The sequence below is a fragment of the Conger conger genome, chromosome 1, assembly GCF_963514075.1.
Source record: "Conger conger chromosome 1, fConCon1.1, whole genome shotgun sequence".
In the NCBI taxonomy this organism is placed as follows: domain Eukaryota; kingdom Metazoa; phylum Chordata; class Actinopteri; order Anguilliformes; family Congridae; genus Conger; species Conger conger.
In genome coordinates, this window is record NC_083760.1 from 19,577,132 (window position 1) to 19,598,835 (window position 21,704).

Below are 21,704 nucleotides of genomic sequence, written 5' to 3' on the forward strand. Positions count from 1 at the left end.
CTCGATGATTGGAAAACGTTGATTTTGAAATTGATTGAAATTGAGAGGAAACTAAAGAAAACCATTGGAATAGGTTTTCACCCTGTTTTAATATTGTAACATTGTGGGAAATGTGATTGACTGAACTTGCAATTAGTTAATGGTTTATTTTGGCAACTTGGCACATGATGCCTTGCGCTATTCAGTATGATCGCCTTTCACGCCTGAACTAAACTTGCGGGAATTTTATGCATTTGCTGAATCACTGAATAAGCTACATACTACATACTTCACATCCCGCCTGGTTCACGAAACTCAAATTTAAAATGTTGCTAACTCTAGCCTGGTGACCATGATGGGTTATTACAGGGTGTGCTTGTGCTGTGAATCCGTGTAGCCGCATGTGCTATGCCTACTTGCGTCTTTGTACGTGGGCACGTTTATAATAACTATAATTGTTTCACTCTAATGGCAAAGCACAAGTATACTTCCACCTGTTTCATTGGCAGAAAAAAATACGTATCCGAAGACCTTATCAGGCTTATTCAAAGTTAAGCGTGCAAACAAGTAGCCTACACAACAAAGGCACATTCCATTCCAGTGCCGGATACCTACAATTGAGTTCGAATTTCTGACGTAAGCAGTTACACATTTTCAGGCGCACCTTGTCTGAATACTTTGGAAAAGTTTCACCCGTTGATTTAAGAGCTTTCTGACGTAGCCCACGTCAGAAAAGGAAAGACAGCCCCTCATTCTCTGAGTATGGCTGAAAAAACAAGGTAACCAAAAGTTTCATTTTTACTCGGACAATTTCACGGCCAGTTACTAATCCGTAAAAATATGCTTGTACTTTTATCACGTGGGGGACAATGATGAGGATTTAGCCACTTCCCCCCCTATTCCTACTATATATAATAAAAAATTATATAAAAAGTTAAATTATATGAAAGTTTTGTTTGTTGGACTTACTACGCCCACTGGAGATACACTGGCAACGATGAACATGTTAGACTGAGTCAATTTGAGAGCAAATTCCACGTGGATCGGCTGCTGCCTTTTCAATTATTTTGTCCAATCAAACATTTTGCACACACTAGACACATGTCTGCTGTTCCCTCCAGAGCTTTGCAAACTTTGTATCAAAGTCGAAAACAGTTTCCGTAAAACCCATGCGGTTTACAAGACACGAGTTGTTCATATGACTCTCCATAAACATTGAAAAATAGGCAACGTTGTAGCCTAATGATAACGGTTGCAGAACACACACTACTCTGGGCGAACTACCGGCTAAACGTGTTGACAAGTAACTTGGTACTAACAATTCGCCAACAGATGTTGACGTATAGGGTAAAAAATAAATAATTGCTGGTTATTCTGGATATGTGGGCACCTAAACTAACATATACAAATTCCGTTTAAAACTGTGCCATCAACTATTTATTTAAAAAGGGAAATGTATTATCGGCTATGTTGTCCGATCAAATCTTTGTCTGACTTGGGCTACTTGCCCAGCCAGTTTTTAAAAAATGCAGCGCAAAGTTTTGAATCAATTTGACAAAGGTTTCCTATATGCTAATCTGCGAATGGTAATTTCTTTAATCGTTGCTCTGTACAGATCTAAAATAGTGTGAAAATAAAATATTTAATCCCGTGTGAGAGATTTATAAATATAGCCTAAATAGATTGCTTTCATCAAGGGCTGTCCTTTCCGAGTAGGATATTTGAATTCTGAAAAAAAGAAGAAGCTACATTTCCAACGCATGCGCAAAGGAGGTGTCGCTTTTGAGCGTTGCTTGTAGTTCCACAGAAAGCTAGTGAAGCTATCGCCACTAGTTTAGGACTGAGTTGAGGCAACTGTATCCACGTTGTGCGGAATTAAATCGTAGTTCGAGGATTTGTTTTCTAAAGAGTGGAGGTATAAAGGAAACGCCGAATGTGCTCGATATTATTCGTACTTTGTTCTTCGCCGCTGGTTCTTCGGTAATTGGAGGTCACCACACTAGAATTTTGTAAGTAAAATGACAAAACTGAAGTTAATTGACTGTGGTTGAGACGGTTAGATTTTTAAGGAATATTTAGGGTAGTCATTCATTCAAATCTGTCTGACATAGGAAGTCGAGATCCGAGCCCTGTGAATTTATGTTTGCATTTGTTTTGGATCGGATCGGTACACTGCGCAAGTAGGGCTCCTGCAGAGTTTTTGAGAATATCACATGTTTATAGTAGGCTATTAAACGAGCCGTGTTCAATGTTTCTAAAACTGTATGTATAGCCTATTGTCACTATCAGACACTTTGTCATCCCCCTTTATATCTACATTAAGTTGGACTTAGGCTATATGGAGGTCAAGTGCGAGCTAGTGATTTACGTTTAATGCAAAAAGTTGTGTCATTATCGAGACCGGGATTCTACTTGTTAAGTAGCTACCAATTCAGATACCGTTCACTCTGTTGCGATCGTCTTTGCGTGGATTTGGCACATGGATAACTGAATGTAACTGATTAGCTATTGGTAGAACACTAACGTTCATTTTGTTTATTGTGAAGTGATGTAGGTTTTGAGAAAATGAAATATTTGAAATACAGTATTACATTGTACATTTATAAGATTTCAGATTTATAAGATTTCAGATTTACGCAATGTCGGTGGTTTTGTAATGCATTTGTTTTATTACGGACGTTAAACGAAATGGTGCCGACAGAATTAGACTATTTTGTATGTTGGTTTTACTTGCACAGTTCCGCAACTTTCTATGCCATGCACGTAATTGGTACCATAAGGTAAAGTCACGTCTCTCCTCCATGGCTAATTCGCTGTATTTCCAACAATTCCATTTGACAGCACATAATAAACTATTATTATTATTATTATTGTTGTTGTTGTTGTTGTGGTTGTTGTTGTTGTTGTTGTTGTTACAGGAGTTGATAAGATGACCTGGTCATGTATTGTTATAACTGTTTCACTCTAATAGACACTATAATTTGAATATTAATTTATCCTTGGAGTAGGTACCTGCCTAAATCTTAAAATCTGTATTACATTACATTACATTACAAAGCATTTAGCAGACACTCTTATCCAGAGCGACGTACAATGAAGTGCAGATCGAACACAGGAACAAGTGTGAAGAGGACCCTAGAGGACAGTATGGTTCCGAGTCCTAGCGTGACCATACGGATACAATTGGAACCCTTGAAGAATACATCAACTTAAACTTGCATACAGTACCAAGGCTGGCAGCTAGAATACCCCGAGTCCAACAATACAATATCTAATACAATACAACAATATCTATATATAAGTGCCATTATAATTTATGGCATATACAGTCAGGTCCATAAATATTGGGACATCGACACAATTCTCCTCTTTTTGGCTCTATACACCACCACAATGGATTGAAATGAAACGAACAAGATATGCTTTAACTGCAGACTTTTAGCTTTAATTTGAGGGTATTTACATCCAAATCAGGTGAACGGTGTAGGAATTACAACAGTTTCTATATGTGCCTCTCACGTTTTAAAGGACCAAAAGTAATGGGACAATTGGCTGCTCAGCTGTTCCATGGCCAGGTGTGTGTTATTCCCTCATTATCTCATTTACAAGGAGCAGATAAAAGGTCTAGAGTTCATTTCAAGTGTGCTATTTGCATTTGGAATCTGTTGCTGTCAACTCTCAATATGAGATCCAAAGAGCTGTCACTATCAGCGAAGCAAGCCATAATTAGGCTGAAAAATCAAAACAAACCCATCAGAGAGATAGCAAAAACATTAGGTGTAGCCAAATCAACTGTTTGGACCATTCTTAAAAAAAAAGAACGCACCGGTGAGCTCAGCAACACTAAAAGACCCGGAAGACCACAGAAAACAACTGTGGTGGATGACAAAATAATTATTTCCCTGGTGAAGAAAAACCCCTTCACAACAGTTGGCCAGATCAAGAACACTCTCCAGGAGGTAGGTGTATGAGTGTCAAAGTCAACAATCAAGAGAAGACTTCACCAGAGTGAATACAGAGGGTTCACCACAAGATGTAAACCATTGGTGAGCCTCAAAAACAGGAAGACCAGATTAGAGTTTGCCAAACAACATCTAAAAAAGCCTTTACAGTTCTGGAACAACATCCTATGGACAGATGAGACAAAGATCAACCTGTACCACAATGATGGGAAGAGAAGAGTATGGAGAAGGAAAGGAACTGCTCATGATCCAAAACATACCACCTCATCAGTGAAGCATGGTGGTGGTAGTGTCATTGTGTGGGCATGTATGGCTGCCAATAGAACTGGTTCCCTTGTATTTATTGATGATGTGACTGCTGACAAAAGCAGCAGGATGAATTCTGAAGTGTTTCGGGCAATATTATCTGCTCATATTCAGCCAAATGCTTCAGAACTCATTGGATGGCGCTTCACAGTGCAGATGGACAGTGACCCGAAGCATACTGCGAAAGCAACCAAAGAGTTTTTTAAGGCAAAGAAGTGGAATGTTATGCAATGGCCAAGTCAATCACCTGACCTGAATCCGATTGAACATGCATTTCACTTGCTGAAGACAAAACTGAAGGGAAAATGCCCCAAGAACAAGCAGGAACTGAAGACAGTTGCAGTAGAGGCCTGGCAGAGCATCACCAGGGATGAAACCCAGCGTCTGGTGATGTCTATGCATTCCAGACTTCAGGCTGTAATTGACTGCAAAGGATTTGCAACTAAGTATTAAAAAGTGAAAGTTTGATTTATGATTGTTAGTTTGTCCCATTACTTTTGGTCCCTTAAAAAGTGGGAGGCACATATACAAACTGTTGTAATTCCTACACCGTTCACCTGATTTGGATGTAAATACCCTCAAATTAAAGCTGAAAGTCTGCAGTTAAAGCACATCATTTCATTTCAAATCCATTGTGGTGGTGTATAGAGCCAAAAAGATGAGAATTGTGTCGATGTCCCAATATTTATGGACCTGACTGTACAAGGCATCATGGTGGTGAGGTAGGGAGTGAAAGGTGCAGCCTGACGAGATGAGTCTTCAGTCTGCGTTTGAAAGTGGTCAGAGACTCTGCTGTTCTGATATCCACAGGAAGATCATTCCACCACCGTGGGGCCAGAACAGACAGCAGTCGTGACCAAGAAGTGCAGGTGCGGTGAGGGGGAGGTGCCAGGCGTCCCAAAGTAGCTGAACGGAGGGGTCTTGCTGGTGTATACGTCTTCATAAGTGATTGAATATGTACAGGGGCTGATCCCTTAACTGCGTTTATGGAATTTATGAATGGAGGATTATCTGTGCTTTTCAGTCAGTTCACAGAATGGCCCTAGATGGGTGATCTGTCCGTATAGATTCTGATTAAGTAATCCTATGAAGAAAGGGCAGCACCGCTGATGTGTATTCATTATAATTTACTGAAGCAAATGGATCACTGACACACATGAGAGCATTCCAAATCAACCAGATCTGTCCAGTCTCAAAGTTCTGTGGATAAAAACCTAAGTTAAATAAAATGTAGCCCATCTGCAAAAGCAAAAATGCAAAGACATGTAAATCAACAAATGTGTTGTTCAGAAGACGAGCACAACATGGCAATGTTGTTGTGACACTCCCCAAAGATCCGGGGTCAACTTGGGGCCAAGACCCCTGTGTCTCCTACTTTTAATAACACAAGTCTTTTTAAGCGCTGTGATCCTAAACTGATTTGCTCCCCACAGCTATTATCCTGTATGTGTTATTTATATCTGCAGCATTCATATGCTTTTGTTTGACCACGTGCGATGGGTTTGCAGTCATTGTGCCATGTATTTTAATTTACATGTAATGTGCACATAGCATTAAAGATAGGCCATCAAGGCAACCTGACACACACACACACACACACGCACACCCACACACACACACACACACACTGCTTTTTGTTGAACTGAGCTTGTTGTCATTTTTGGTTTTACATGACTGTGGATGTGCTTGTTATATTCCAGTTTTGTCAATGTTGATGGCCATGTATTAGAGAGAATATAATTTGGACTGGCCAGCAGTGCCACTACCTGTATGGACAGGGAGTGCGCTGGCATCATCGTTTGGGGGGGTGCTGGAATGCATGACAAAGACAAGCAGGTCTGTTACTCAGCCACCTCGTTTCAATAAGTACAATGCAGAACAAAGGAGATTACTTCTAACAATGGGGACGTTTAACAGTTTCATCCTGTGAATTCCTTTTTTTATGGAGGCCTCTGAAAAGCGTCCTGTCGTGCCCTCATCTTGCCAGGAAGTGAGGCTTTGCCATTCTGAAGATTTTTGCCCAGATAGAAAGGAGGGTTGGGCCTGTATTGGCGAAGGCTCCATTCAAAATGGTTGCTGCTACCAATGAATATGAGTCCATGTAGGAATATATATATATATATATATATATATATATATATATATATATATATATATATATATATATATGTATATATATATTAGTTTGGTATCATGCTCCTTCTCAATTTGGCATGTTATATAAGTGTCCAGTTGTGCTTACTCAATATCAGTCTTTGGTGAGGTCATGCATTGGATATAGACAGTTTTTTCCCTTCCCTTTCCCTTGTAAAGTGTATTGCTGTCATAATTCAGTTATTGGCCCGTCTCTTGAGTAACTAGAGATGAATGGTTATTGTCTACGCCGGGTGCAGCAAACAGGGAAGCAGTGTATCTTGTCTAGACTTTACTGTCATACGCTTTGTCAACAGCTGATCTCTGGAGTCTACTTACTGATATGAATAACCAGTTGACCAGTTGTGTGCATAGGAAGGTTTCACAGTTTGTGACCTTGTTCTGTTGAACTTTGGTCCGATACCTTGATGTGTAGGACACAGAACTGTTTTATAGGGGTGGACAATATTTGCTTAAAATTGTCAGGGTTCTGTGAAGGGATGCCGGATTGATGATCTAAGCACAAATAAATGTTCCTATCAAACTTAACCGATTTTGCCCTCTGTCTGAAAATAAAAAGGACTCTTTCCACTGCCGGTTCATGAGAACCAAGCCCCGCTCTTCGACAGTAAAGGGGAGTTCATGGAAGCTTCAGGCTGTGTATCAGAAGTTGTAGGAATTTTCCCATGAGCAATTGATTGAATGAAACAAAGGACTGTTAGTAAGATATCAGTCTCCACTCTTCAGCAGCATTACTCTCTTTAATCCTACTGTTGATGTCCTGCGATGGTTGTGACATTTAGGCTTAATGGACATCACACTTCTAGTACTGAGGGGGCAGGCCAGTGTGGTTTTGGGAAGTGCTGAACAATGGATCCTCTCTGTCTCGGATCAGCACTGCTATGCGTTTCAGTGCAGTGGGCACACCCAGTTCCTCTTTAGGCTGGCTCCCCTTGTCCTACCCAACGCACTGGGGTGCTGCAGCACACTCACTGTTTCCTGATTCACTGTAGATAAGGGCTGAGCTGGGGAAGGAGGCCAGAGCTAATGTTTCTTATCTCGTTCATGAGGACACCGGCTGTGATATCAGAGAACTAACAGAAACTAAGATATTTCCACACACTTGCTCCGATAGTTTGTCTGTGCCAGTCTGTGCTTTGTAAATATCGGGGCAGACAACATGGGCTATCATGCAAGCCGGTCATTTACCGGATCTGAAGAGAAAGCGGTGGGATCAAAGTGCAGTGCAACCTACTGCTCGGATTATCATGCTGCAGAATTACTCCAAAAATACCGTCTGGAGGGTGTAATCTACAACTTCCAATTGTTTATAGCAAGCTATCAGATATGCACATGCCCTGACCTTATAGTGAACTTAAGTAGAGAATGGAGGACTTCAATGGTTAATTGAACCATTGAAGTAATTCTCTTCTACACATCTGTTCTGACTGTATATGGTATTGCACTAAAATTGGGATGGCTTTCCATAGTGAAACAATTGGCCAGGACACAGTCTAGTATTTGATGACAACTACTTGATGCTTCTCAATAAAACAAAATGTTATTGTACAGTGGCCAGCACATATTCTGATGATTTTGATATTATATACATTGTTACATCTGTTTTCGACTGCCAGTCAATGGTTTTTGTGTCTGAGGAAGGATAATTTGGATACCTGCAGAAGTTTCTGATGACCTGCAGCCTTTATAATTGCTGTTATAGGGACATTTGTGAGTTTGTGGTTTAAAAAAAACACACTTCAGAAGAAGCTTATACAGCAGTGTTATATTTCCTACCATTATAAAGCACAAAAGTTGTTTTCTTTGCCCACAAAAAAACTTTCTTTGCAGAAAACATAAACCGAATTTCAAAAAAGCCCATAGGAGGTAAGCTATACTGTTTAAGAATAGTCAAGTCTTCCACCCATAGTCTGGGACCTACAAGACCTGCAAATTCTTGCAGCATGATGTGAGGCAGTGTTACAATGGCAAATGTTGAAGTAAACCTAGAAGTTAAACAAAGAACATTATCTGCCAAGTGTCTTTCTCCGTGTGTTTGAACAGGCTGGATCTCTGAGGCGCATCTAAGTGCTGGCATCATTGTATTGCTGATAGAGCTGTAAAGCCAGACTGGCAACAAGGTACTTTGTATAGGGTGGCAGTCTGCTCTTAAAGGGCCAATTACCTTTTACACTACTGCAGAATATGTGTGAAAAGTGAAGAGCTTTGAAACGGGGCATACTGGCAACATGCTGCACAATGTCAGGAATTCTCTGGTTTCCAGCAGCAGGAATGTGTGAACCAGAAAGCAGAATTTAAGGATCGCGGTTCGGCGTGCAGTCATTGTGGTTTTGGGAACATTCCCAAAGAAGGGGGTGTGCGGTTTCAGCCGTTTGCACTCATACCGGCGGCCGAAAAACAGATTCTCAGATGGTTTCGGATGCCATTCCCGCTAGATTACCGGCCTTGTCAGTGCACAATGGTGCAGTAGGGCTTGCATGTTGGGGGGCTCGATCCTTTCATTGCATAGGAAGAAAGACCTTGGCCTCTCCTTCTTGTAAGGCAGTACACTGGATGTGTAGCTCAGCTTTTTTTCCACAGCTGCAATACTTGAATAACCACATAGCCCATGTCATTTAACCCCCATAATCTGGTTCTTCATGTTTCCAGCAGATTCTGTCAGGAGACACTATGTGTGTGACATGGGCACATTCTTGTCTTTGCAGCAGTTTTCTTTTCTTTTTTTATTGTTTCCTTTCATGTGGTTTGCTATTTAAGTTTGGCAAGAATTATACTTCCTACTGTACTGCATATAAAGTTTCTCCCTGTGTTGGCACTGCATTTGTGCAGGTTCTACATGCCTCACGGGGATATTAACATACCCAAGGATTTCTCCATGTGTTTTTCGAGGGACTGCTTTTTAAATTCACATTGCATGCTTCAGAAGCTCGAGAACTGGCTAAAGTGGAGCCCCCTGTTCCCACAGAGCACTGTGTTAATGCCAAGCGCAGGACTGACATCACAGGCAGCAGGAACCAGAAATCCTGGGCAGAAGGGTGGAACTGATCACATGGAATATGGAATTTCAGATAATTCCACCTGGAAAGTTTTTTCACATAGCTCATGCTTTACAAGGGCAATTATTTGCTGAAGTCATTCAGTTTATTGTCTGAAGTCTTATGTATTGCACCCTGTTCTTAACACAAGCTTGAAAAAAGGTTAGTATTCTTGAACCCTTTTGACTACTACCCTATTGGTCGGAATTACTCTAGGTATTACTAAAACAAAGTTACAGAAGCTCAAACACAATAGAAGAGGAAGCTTTTTTTCTCACTGAAAATATGCAGATTATTGTGGCTTTGTAGAATTAGAAACTATTATGCATTTAGTTCACTGTACCCTTGCCATTAAAATTGCACTGCAACACCTTGAAGCATGTAGTCTGTGGATTTCCAAAATGCAGAGAAGATGAGGTCCCCCCACACTCGATTTACCGCCCACATACAAAATGAGGAACTGTTGTTGCTAAAGCAATGGCATCTTAAAATAGGTTATATAGGGGGAACTGTGAGTTTTAATGCTTATCAAACGGTATATCCTGCTACCATAGTGATTGAAAATTACACTGTGAAACAAGGAATGAATACAGAAAAAAACCCCACCTTAAGGGGACCTGATACTTAAGGGGTTAAGCTCTTTTCCAAAAATGCCCTACCTGGCAATTGACACTGAAACCTCCCTCACCACTATCCAACGCTCCAACCGAAAATTATGATTATAATGATAATTTCTTGACAGACAGCCTTGTCCTTGGTGGCTAGCAGTGATTACCGTTGCGTATAACCCATCACATTTCATTTTCTTTTACTAAAGCAGTCAAGATAAACTGCCTTACTCTGGTCACATGTGAATTAATCACTATCAAATCTGCTTGCCTCTTGTAATTATTCAGGAGTACAAAGTTCAGCAAACCAGTCTGGCATACACCTCAGACCACGCTAGCAGTACACTGTCCAGCACCTCACAACAGATAAGAAAAGCTATTCATCCATGAGAGAACTGAGAGAACTGAGAGAGGCTGAGAGAACTGTTATCCCAGAGGCAGGCATGGAGTTAGGAAAGTGATGCCCTATATTGATTATTGATCAAAGGTGCTTTTCAAAGCTTTGTATCTGGCTTTGAACAGCTATCATCTGAATACTGGCCGGAATGGCCTCTGAACTCCCAAGACTTGTTTTATCCCACAGGAATCAAACGATCTGTTGACCTGGAAGAAAGGGGTAATCAAGATAAAAGCTGCATGTGTGGCACTTGGAAGTTTTCCCTGGTGCTTTATATTAACCTCATACCCTACAATAAATAAATACATGAAATTAAGTTGTCGTCGTCCACAGCCTCATTTGGACTTGTTTTTCAAGGGAAGCATGACATTCCCAGCGTATTTGGTAACCAGCAAAGGAAATGCTTATTAACAAATTGGACTGCGGTGGGGCGTACGTGCACCAGTAGAGCACCAAGGCTGTTTATCTTCGCCTGGCTCCTTGGGTGTTCACAAGGGTAGAAGGCTTATCGTCTAGATTGCAGTGGGAGCCTTTGAATTGTGCTGTGATTACGAAGCACTGGCCTGGATTTAAGAACATGGAGAATACATTACAAAGTGGATGGCTTTTAGAATGGCATTTTGTTGGGAGTTTTAATTCCAGATTTAATACAGATTAATACAGAAAAAACTATATATTAGAAATATGTTAGGGCAATTTTCTAAGTAGAACACAGGAGTGAGCCCACAGTAGATTAATCTCTTTCCATCATCCATTACATTTCTGTTTAACTGCCTGCATATGTTTGTAATTAAATTGTCTGATATTGTTTATCATAGCAGCTCAGATACACTTTTTGTGTGAGAGCTTATATGTGCTGCCATAAAATGTCTGTTGAGAGTAGATTTCTGGAGAGTCGATTTCTCCCAGCTCACTATATGCTCTGATGAATGTCATGCATGTAATGCAATGTAAATCCCAATAATAGTGTTCCTCCGCATCAAAAAATAAGCCAGGAAAGCATAGAATGGGGGAAATAGCCAGCTTTGTAGTGTTTTGTGTGATTTGTCCTGCCTTCCCAAGGCTGAGCAAATAGTTCTCTCCTGTGAATTGTGTCATGGCTAAACCACAAGCGGAGTGACGTGGGAAAGAGTGCGGTCGGTTAGCGTTGGTGAGAGTGTGTGTTTGCCAGAGAGCTAGAGGGGGCTAAGGAAGAGGTCAGGCAAAATACACAGGACCATACCACTGAAATAATAAGACTTTGTTTCAGCTTGCAGCCGAATAGACTCCATCCATGCTTATCCGTGTGCCTGCTCTAGGGTTTTTCCCATAATATAAACATTATGACACTGCTCCAAGGAAGCCCTCTCATTGGTTGATGGAATCCCAGATGACTTGTGTTGTACTCCCAGAATCCCCTGGGCCTTGTTGGGCTGATGCTTTTTGGATGAGATTTTTGGGTTTCCTCTCTGGCAGGAAGGCTGTGAGACCAAGGGGTGGGTTATGCCCAGAAATACTATTTTTAGCTGATTCCCAACACTTCATTAGTTTGCCTCCCACTTGGAAAGTCTTCTAGTTTAGTAGATTGCTTTCCGGAGTCTGATTTGAAGATACCTCTCACATTAAGAGTAGTGGGAATTATGAAAGTCCCTTCTGGTATGTTTCCACTCTTGTAGTTGGCTTTTATCTGTGGATTTAGAGTAGCTGTCAAGGTATAATTATGCATTAAAGCTGAGTCATTTCCTTCCGTTGATGGTCTTGCTGTCCTATATACGGTTGAATGTCTATGTTGTAACTCAGCGGTAATTGGAAAATCACAGAATTGTCTTCAATCACTTAGAAGACAAAGAACCTGGTTGCAGACATGGCAGAATTCCGAGTTTTGTGTTATGAAATTGGTGTGTTACATTTAAATGCCACAGAAAATGGCATGTCCATTCATGTTATTACTGTTTCACAATACTGTTCATTGTTTATCCCAATTCAGCCGGTCTTTGATGGGAACACCCTACTTGTATAGTACTCTTAAAGGCCTTGTTTGGAGATGTGTTTTTTCACATGAAAAAGTTCCTCTTCTTCCCTCGTATTTGTAGCTGTGTGCTAGTTTATAGACTGTGAGCCATGTATGAAAGTATTGTATGTGTGAGAGTGACTGTTCACATGCCCCTCCAGTGATGTCACTTCCTTTTCGCTGTCTGCGACCCTATCAGGCCCCTCTCAGGAGGCAGTGATGTTGATATGAACCTCCCAGTCAAGAGTTTTTCTCTTTCTGATCACCTCAGGGTGTCCCTGTCCTCGAGAGCCTCCTTTTCTCCATATCGGTGAACTGGGATCCATGACGAATCATAACCTAAAGAGGGCATATTTGGCATGTATTTTAATTTATCTGTGTTGAGGTAAGCCACCCTGTTTACAATGATGACCTGGGGAATCAGAGTATAGCTAAGTGGGTACTGCATTATCCAGCCAATTAGATGTACAGTGGGGCGCAAAAAGTAGCAAACACAGGTATAGCTGTTCACAGGACAACAAACTTCCTTTAGACAACAAAGACCTACGTGGCAGCATTGCAAGAAAGAATGACCTCAACACAAAATGAACCATCTGAAGTATGCAAAAGAAAACATTGAGGAGGCTGAAGCCTTATGGAACAATGTGCTTTGGAATGACAAAACCAAAATTTAACTTTCTGGCCACCACCAAAGAAGGTGTGCTTGGAGAAAAAAGGGTGAAGGCTTTGTAGAGAATAATATTTTGCCAACTGTGAAGCATGGAGGTGGATCCATTATGCTTTGGGGTTGTGTGGCAGCTGGGGGCACAGGAAATATTGTGCAGGTGGAAGGAAGAATGGATTCCACCAAATATCAAGAGGAGGCCGAATAATATTTCTGTGCTAGAAGTGTTCAGCTAGGAAGAAGGGGGATAAATTCCAAAAGCTAGAATTGAAAGATTATTTGCTGGCTACAGGAAGCCCATTACAAGCTGTTATAGTTGCCCAAGGAAGAGTACTTACTGAAAGGGTGCCCAAACCTTTGCACAGGGCCTTTTCGAAATTCTAAGTGTAATTCAAATAAAAAGCAATCTTGCTTTAAAATGTGAGGAAATGTGTCATGTTTAACATTGTGCCATTTAGAGGTCAGGTTTGTTTCTGTTCACTGGCTTTTTGTAAAAGGCACCAGGGGTGCCCAAAGTTTTGCACACTATTGTAGCAGTGAAGGTTATATGGCCAGATGGAGACAAACAGTTTTGTGTAAGAATTCTGACTGGGGTAAGCACCCATGCTCTTGTTAAAATGTACCATGCAATCTTTAATGACTACAGTGAGGTTTTGGTTTGATTTGTATGTTCCGATACAACGCCCGCATTACTGCAGCTGCTGCCCCCAACCAGTGGTCGCTCACATGATCCTGTTTACCCTCACTTGTGAATACGTGACCTCAAGATAATTTCTCCCTTCACCTGAAGGGAATAGGCCATCATTTTCTGGGAGAGGACCGTGGCCTTGGAGTAGGAGGTGCTGATCCTCATTAGTGTCAGACTCGACAGCAATGTGTTCTAATGTGTACCAGAGGCCAAAGATCGATGACGCCAAAGGAACTTCATTTGGAATGTGTCCAGTTGGCTACAACAATTAGCTTCAACAATTTAGAATGCTGAGGGTAGTATGCGGTTTTAAATCCCTGCAAGCATCCATTGTGATAGCATTTTGTCTTTTAGTTCAGGCAAAATACCATGGTGTACTATGTGTCACTTTGACATCCTGGGTCAGAAGAAGCCAATTTTCCTGTGCTGGATGTGGCCCACACAGCTGTTCTTCTCTTCACAACCTCAGTGAAGCAAGCACACGTTGGCAACCTGGCTGCTGAAATGTGAGGAGATTAAAGGAATCCTATCTTCAGCTAAGGCAAAAAGCAACAGAGAGAAACACTTTGCATCTGATTACCATTTCTTGGAGTAATTTCCCAGATCTTTCTTCAGAAGCAATTGACTGGCAGCTGTGATGAATTTAGAGGCTTATCTTCAGCCCTTCATCCTAGGAGGTCAAATCTGGGATAGCACAATTATCAGCTGTGTGGAGAAAGGCATGGGCCTGGATCTCAGTCCATTACAGATGTTTCACAGAATGTTTGCTCAGGACAACAGTCCTCTTTTTGCCTTCATGCTCCCTTTTAATCTTATCCAGGATGGGTCTTTCTCTCTTCTAACTTGTTTTAGCTGATTAGGTGGTTTCGTGTTTAGCTTTGGACAAAGAAAGCATTGAGTGTGTACTAGTCTCAATTTCTTTCTTAATTTAGACAATCGCAAGATGTAACTATTCTAATAAAGGCTCCCACCTCCTTTGAGTCTTTTCATTGAATCTCCATTGAGACTCTCACTGAGCTTATTATAAAAATGAAGTCTTCTTCAAGTACCCTACTGCCCTTGACATCTTGCCTGCCAGATGTCTTAAAGCAGTATGGAACTGACTGTCCACACATCTTGGCTATAACAAATGTATCGCTTGGGCCTAGTACTGTCCCAGCCTCTTACAGTAAAGAGTGCAATTATTCAACCACTTCTGAAGAAGCCTTTGCTGGACTCCAAGTCCTGGAATAATTACTGCCAGCCAGCCAGACTCATCACAAAATCTTCAAAGAAAGCACACATCACCTAGATCCTAGCTTCCCTGCATTGGCTTCCCGTTCATTCCCAAGGCATGTTATGGGCTAGCACCTAGTTATCGTAATGATCATTTCCCTCCCCACTTTCGCTGATGTGTGGTGAACATACTGGAACTCACCTCTGGGTTGACTTTTTATTAAAAAAAAATAAAAATAAAAATTCTTAGAGATTTGAAATTCTTTCAAATTTCTTTGCTTCAAAGAAAAATAAGGAATGATACTGTCACAGGATTCTTGGGATTAGGTATTTGCTATGTATTAATTTATTAGCTCTCGCTTATTCCAAAGCTTATTCCGCTTATTAATTTATTAGCTCTCGCTTAGTGCTCACCTCTGCCTTATCTCCTATGTCAAGTGTGTTACTTGCTCACTCTGTGCTGTGACATTTCCGTCAACAAAGTCAAAGTGGTTCTACATCAGCTGTTTTCAACTCAAGCTCTCTCTCTCTCTGAAATTTACCAATGTATATATTTTTTTTTTTGTATGGAGGGGAATATAAAAAAAAGAATAATAAAAAAAGAAAAAAAAGAAATGCAGTGGAGAGTTTTAAGAAACTGATAAATGTGTATTTATCTTTAGAACACCTTTACAGTAGATAAACCTGTTATTTCTGCCTGTACCATATGTGATAGGTGTGCTGGTGTGCTATTTAAGCTTTGTGTGTATTTGTGTGTTTTTGCGTTGGGGTGTTAACACAGGAAGTCAATGAGCCACGGCAGTCCTTTTTAATGGGTTAATGGTTTAAAGGTTCCACTTATTTTGTGTTTCTTGTGTTAAGATCATACAAATTGAAACCCCCGTAGTTTTATTGTCATGTGTTAGAATCTTGTTGGATAGCTTGCATCTGTATCTCACACCAGGTGGTCCAGTTACAGGTAGGAGCAGGTGATGGATGTGTAGGAGAATTTTATTTCTGCACTAAATGCATTTGACCAGTGCTGGTGTTGTGTCTGGAAGTGCTCGATTGTATATTTTGTGTGCAAGCCATTGTGCGATGGAGCCATTGGTCAGCAAGCTAGAGTAGCCTGGCAAAATTAAGCCTTTTGTATTGCAACTGTGCATGTGACCAGGAGTGGGCCGCTTGAACATGTTTGTTTATTGTGGCTTCCCAGTCATGTCACCCAGTCCCTGTCTTTCCCACTTGGGAATGACGTACTGTCCAGAAAGGGTGCAACGATGCCTCACGTGTTTATGTCATTTGGTAAGATGATGAAAGTTGGCTCTATATGCATAAATTCAAATAAAGAGTCTTGTGTTTTTAGCATCAGTGATGACAGGTAATCTGAAAAACTCTAACACTCAGCTGTGCACTGCATTTGCATCCAGGATTTTAATGTGTGGTCTATGTTCCCATGCATTTCAATTTGTGAGCCCCTGTGCCAGTTTTGGCTAAGCAGGTCTGGCTGTCAGCATGGGGCATTGGCCAGCATTGGAGAGCAATTGGAACAATGCTGAGCTTAATCCTAAAAGAATTCCAGTACCTCTGATCTTCACAAAGCAAGATACGCAAGTCTAAAAGGCTCCCCGGTAATCGCAGGAGACCAGTCTTCAGGCTCAGTCATCTGTGCTAATTCAGTTAAGGACAAAAACGCTTATGGAGCTACACCCCAATTATCTCCGCTGTGAGAGCCTAACAGTCAAATGTGTACCACTGTGTCGCACCTTGTACCTTTCAATCAGGGAGTATGGCTTTGCATCTATTAACTCTGAATTACCTCCCAAACTCTTGAACTCTGGCAAATATGCACAGGTTCAAGGATTCAATTACATCTATTGTCTGATAATACATCCTGTTTGGGCCAAGGGCAATCCTGGGAATCTGGAGGAAGTCCTATCTATGTCAGGGGAGTCTGGGTTATCATGGGTGAGTATTGGCACTACACCAGAGAAGCTTTGTGTGCCCAAAACTCACCTTGTGTTTTTGTCCAGTCCCAGTGTCCTTTGGGTGTGATGGATCGCTTCCCTGGTGTGCTGCTGCAGTCCCAGCTGTTCTTCCTAGCTGTGAGCCCGGCATAAGAGCCCGGGCCATGGACACACAGGCCTGTTCAGCCTCAGCCTGAAGGCCATATGTTAGCGAGTGCCTGGCACAAACTAACACCAAACACTGAGCAGCTCTGTGCTGTGGTATGGGAAGAATTTCCCCACCACACTGATAAGACACAAGCGCGTGTGCCTCCATTTAGAATCAATCCATTCAGGCCAGGCCGGTGTGTAGAGGAGGCATGGTTCACGCGACGTTTTCGCTCTTTTAAGAATACTATTTTGTACCGTAACAATGAAAGGGTTTTGTGTTGTTCCTAAACCTATACTTGCTGGTTATCACATCCAAGAAGCTGTCTGAGACAGGGAATTGTTGCAGTAAATAACTGAGGCTAAAGGTTTCGGTTACTTGCATAACAGAAGTTCTGACAGCTGGATTAGTGAGTGCAGATAGACAGATTTATGACTCCAGTAAGGTTCTTGTTGAAATGCAATAGATCACTGCCAGCCACAGTTCCTTTAGTGGTGGTGACATCTGCAGGAAGGTGGTGGTACTGTGGTCTGGTGAGGTATATTTAACTGCCAAGCCCTGGATTAGTGTCAGCCAAGAATACAGAATGTTTTTGAATGCTTTTTTTTATATTCAGCTCAAGGGTACTACAGCCGTGACTTTTCTGACACTGGATTCTGAAAACTGCAACCTTTGGTTTCCAGGCTCAAGGCTACACAGTTGCTTCTGCCTCCACCAGTTTTGTACTTTTGCAGTGCAGATGTACTATGTTTGGTTATGCTTTCTCAGGGTCATTGGGTGTGTTCAGCTCAGGTTTTTTCTACATCAGAGTTTCAGTGCAGCATTAATGCTGGTAACTTTGAGGTCAAACCTCAGCATTACTTTCAAATGGTTAAATAAATTGTTCTGCCCTTCAAACTTCCTGACTGGCTGCCAGCGGATAACTGATTGACGGCCTTCGAACTCAATGGCGGATGACTGTATTGTCCTCTCTTCGAGTTCAGCAAGGGGTCCGCTTGCGTCCACATGCTTCATATTTTAATGACGGCGATGAGTGAGATTGAGAGAGAGCGAGTGAGAGAGCGAGAGCAGTGAAAAAGGAAATGAGAGGAAAAGATGTGCTGTTGCCTGATTTCTAGCTCTGGCCTCATTTAGGTTATTGGAGGAGAAAATGATTGAAAGGAAAACAAAAAGTACATCAGTTGAGAGGGTGAGCATCCTACCCCCACCTCTGGGAGCGTGTGGGGACTGCGGTTCTCATGCAGGTTGTGCCAGTCAGGAAGAGAAGTGTGGCTGATATTCAGCATGTCAGGAAGAGCCTCTACTTTGGCTTCTCAATTCACTGAGCAAAACATTTGACAATATTTCTGATAAGGTTTGCATTTTTCGATGTTCCACTGTACTGCTTGAGCCAAAATATGCACCTATTATTACCTTTAAAAGCTTTTCAAGGGGGCCTGGGTGTTGTCCAGTGTAGAGCATTTTGATGCATTCTTACAGGAAGTGGGCTCATGTTGCATAGTGGTGGGTGGCTCATCACACTGCATTAATCTGGATGGAGTAACCAGGTATGGTCCACACTGCTATGCATTGGTAGTAGTGGGTAGTATAGGGCAGCCTGTAGCTTATCGGTTAAGATACATTACTAGGACCCACAAGGTCGGTGGTCCGATCTGTAGTGTAGCCACAATTAAGATCCACACAGCCATTGGGCCCTTGAGCAGGGCTCTTAACCCTGCATTGCTTCAGGGGAGGATTGTCTCCTGCGTAGTCTAATAAACTGTCGCTCTGGATAAGCGCGTCTGCCAAATGCCATTAATATAAATGTAAATATAGTGCTGCTTCCCTGTTAGCACATGATCTCATCAGGAATCTGTGCCCGGAAAGTGAATCCATCCACGGATGAGCACTATTCCTTTGAAGTGGTGCAGCAAGCTATCTTCTTGCAAGCTGGCCGTGTCTGTGGGAACATCTGACTGAAGAATGTGTGAGTGGAGCCGGGCACTGAGAAATCCCCCACAATGCCAAGGGAGAGGGCCGTGTGACAGGAAGCAACAGCTTAACTCCAGGATATGGTGGTCATTTCTCCCACTGCCTCTGCATGATTGACAGGGCCGTTTGGGTGTAAGAGGAGGAGCCACTCGGAAACTGCTAGAAACATTAATGAAATTACAAAATCACCTGCTGGCTGGGGTTGAGAAATTACTGGACAACAAGTTTGTTCAACAATACTGTGGAACTGAATGCTCTATAAACATCTTTAGTCCAATTGCAATTTTTAGATTTTTGTATTGAGTAACAGGATGGATGGATACTGTATGTTATAGTTCCCGTATATGTGGTGGTTTCTTGAGTTACTGGAGGTGGCAGGCAGGCACACACGTACACTATGTGTGACGTAGAGTCTGCCATGTGTCCTCTTTGTGTCTGGGTCTTGGCCGCTAGTGTTTGTTGGCTCCAGTAACACCTCTGCTGCAGATGTTGCACCAAACACTGGACTTATCACTTATCAATGGAATAGCAGAGGCGGCAATGCTGCCAACCAGCTGTGTATTCTCCACCACTCTCATCCCTATCAGAAGACTGGGAAAAAGACCAAACCTTGGGGGATTATTTTCAATATGATCTTGTATTAGGTCCTCCAATGTGCTGCCATATGGTGTATATATACTAATATTAATCATGTGTACATTTTATTTACATAATATATAAGACAAATAGACAAAGGCAATGGGATATTTGATTATGGCCATTTATGTATTTTATTTGTTATATGTGATTTAAATATATCTATAGGTTAATTATAGCATGTACATTGCTGTCAGGAAATGAGAGACTAAGGCAAGTTCCTTCAATCTATTGTGAAGTTTCCACACTTTGTCTCTAAACACCCAGAACACCTGCTCAGTGTGGAGAATGTTTCCATAGCCTTCTTTCTGTGGTTTTCCATACCCTATAAATCACTCACAGGAGTAATTGCTTCGTGTAAAATTGGCCAGCTGCAAAAACAAGGCTACGCTCCATATCTTTTCCAGGTGAAAAACTACTAATAAAGTGCACGGCCTTAATAACAAGGTGAAAATTGAAATCCCATTATAATGCTCCTTATGGGTTTCCCATCATTTGGTATCCCTGAAATCCAGACAGAGCAGATATGAACTTCCCTTTTCCCTTTGTGTGCCATGTGCAAATCTGCAATGCATTGTGGGACTAATGATTCAACAGCTGGAAATTGTGTGTTGTGGTGTCTGAGATACAGTAAGTAATGGTCTTGGTGTTAAAGACATTGTGATTCACACTCACCTTACTCATAGTCTTTACCCCTCCTCTTCCTTATTTGTATCTGCAGTTCCTGAGGGCCCAGTGCCATGCCAGAAGGATCTCGCAGCACTCCATATGAGGTCCCAATGGGTGAAGGTAAGACATGCCAACTCCTTCTCTCCCACTTGCAAGGGGTGCTTTATAGTCTGTTCTTTCAGTATGTGTGCTTTCTTACTGTATACCTGTCAGTAAATGTGCTCGGTGATTGCTCTTCACTATATGCTTTCTAATTGACTCCCACTTGGGTGTGCTCACCGTTCAGCCATATGCAGTTCACAGGGTCAGTAAGTTTGTTGAATAATCTTGAGCAAGTTGGCTTTTGTTTAGATTTAGTGCAGAATCAGCCAGTGTTTATTTTTCTTATCTGGTTTGTATTTTTAGCTACATTAAGTATAGTGCCACTCAGTAACAGGGCCTAATCTGGATTGATGGGTTTTGTAAATTTTTTAATAGCATACAGAACATCAAAAAATAGAGTGCACAGCCTGCCAAATACCTACTGTCCCTGCCTGCCAACTGTAGCTGGACTGAGAGAGGCTTTGTCTGCTGCTGCATCACTCCTGGCAACTCTCCGCATCGGCCCGTTTGCACAGCTGAAACCTTTTAATGCACAGACCCAGACAAGTGCTGGAATGCTTCTGAATCAAGGACAATTAGCAGAAACCGTGCGGCCGGCTCAGCCACCCAGAGCGCAGAGCCGGAATGGCTCCCTCCTTCTCGTTTCCTCTTCTCGTCCTGTACGTGGAAGGGGTGATTTTTTACAGCCGTAAGATAAATGTCAGTGTTGAGGCGATGCAGGCGCACAGTGCCTCTTTATGTCTGTAAAGGCTGTGTCTGTGCGGCTCCCCCGCTGGCGGGCGTGCTTAGTGCTGAGCTAACACTCTGGCCCGGGCACTCCAGTGTGTCAATGGCCCCTTTTCTCTGCCACGGCCGTCACTCCACCACCGCTGCCAAAAGGGGCCAGTGCCTGGGTGCTGCTGTCACCCACAGGTGGGCAGGGCCCCAAGCCACTTGCACCCCACTTCTTTTCCCAGCTCTTGAGCTCCGGGTCTTTCGCTTCCCTTCGCTTATGTTGGTGTCGAAACCGAACTGCACCCTTTAAGCTTGTGGGTCGACTTTGAGCCTGTAGACGCTCTCCGGGCTTGACCCCCCCCCCCCACGCCCTGGAGCTGTTAGAGTGAGGGGAGCTGCAGCTGGGAGCCAGGCGGTCGTGTGGAGTGACGGTTGGTTGGGGGTGAAGAGGCGGGAGGAATGCTTGCGTTAAAGGGCCTCGCTGCTCTGTGCTAAGGTAAACAAAGCTGCCATTAAAGCC

General features: G+C 42.3%; 1 protein-coding gene across 4 annotated transcripts in view; it reads left to right on the forward strand.

Annotated features, from left to right (window-relative positions):
* The first annotated feature begins 1,735 nt into the window (after positions 1–1,735).
* Positions 1,736–21,704, forward strand: part of LOC133107932 (pleckstrin homology domain-containing family G member 3) — a 72,438-nt gene continuing 52,469 nt past the window's right edge. The window contains exons 1-3 of one of the 4 annotated variants that reach the window (XM_061217288.1): positions 1,736–1,988; positions 5,058–5,116; positions 20,421–21,680. Coding sequence is in view for 2 of the 4 variants with exons in the window: in XM_061217271.1 (XP_061073255.1) it covers positions 20,440–20,488 (49 nt within the window). In the remaining 2 variants the exon portion in view is untranslated. The remainder of the gene's footprint in view (positions 1,989–5,057; positions 5,117–20,420; positions 21,681–21,704) is intronic. The other 3 variants (XM_061217271.1, XM_061217279.1, XM_061217262.1) reach the window with 3 other exon arrangements.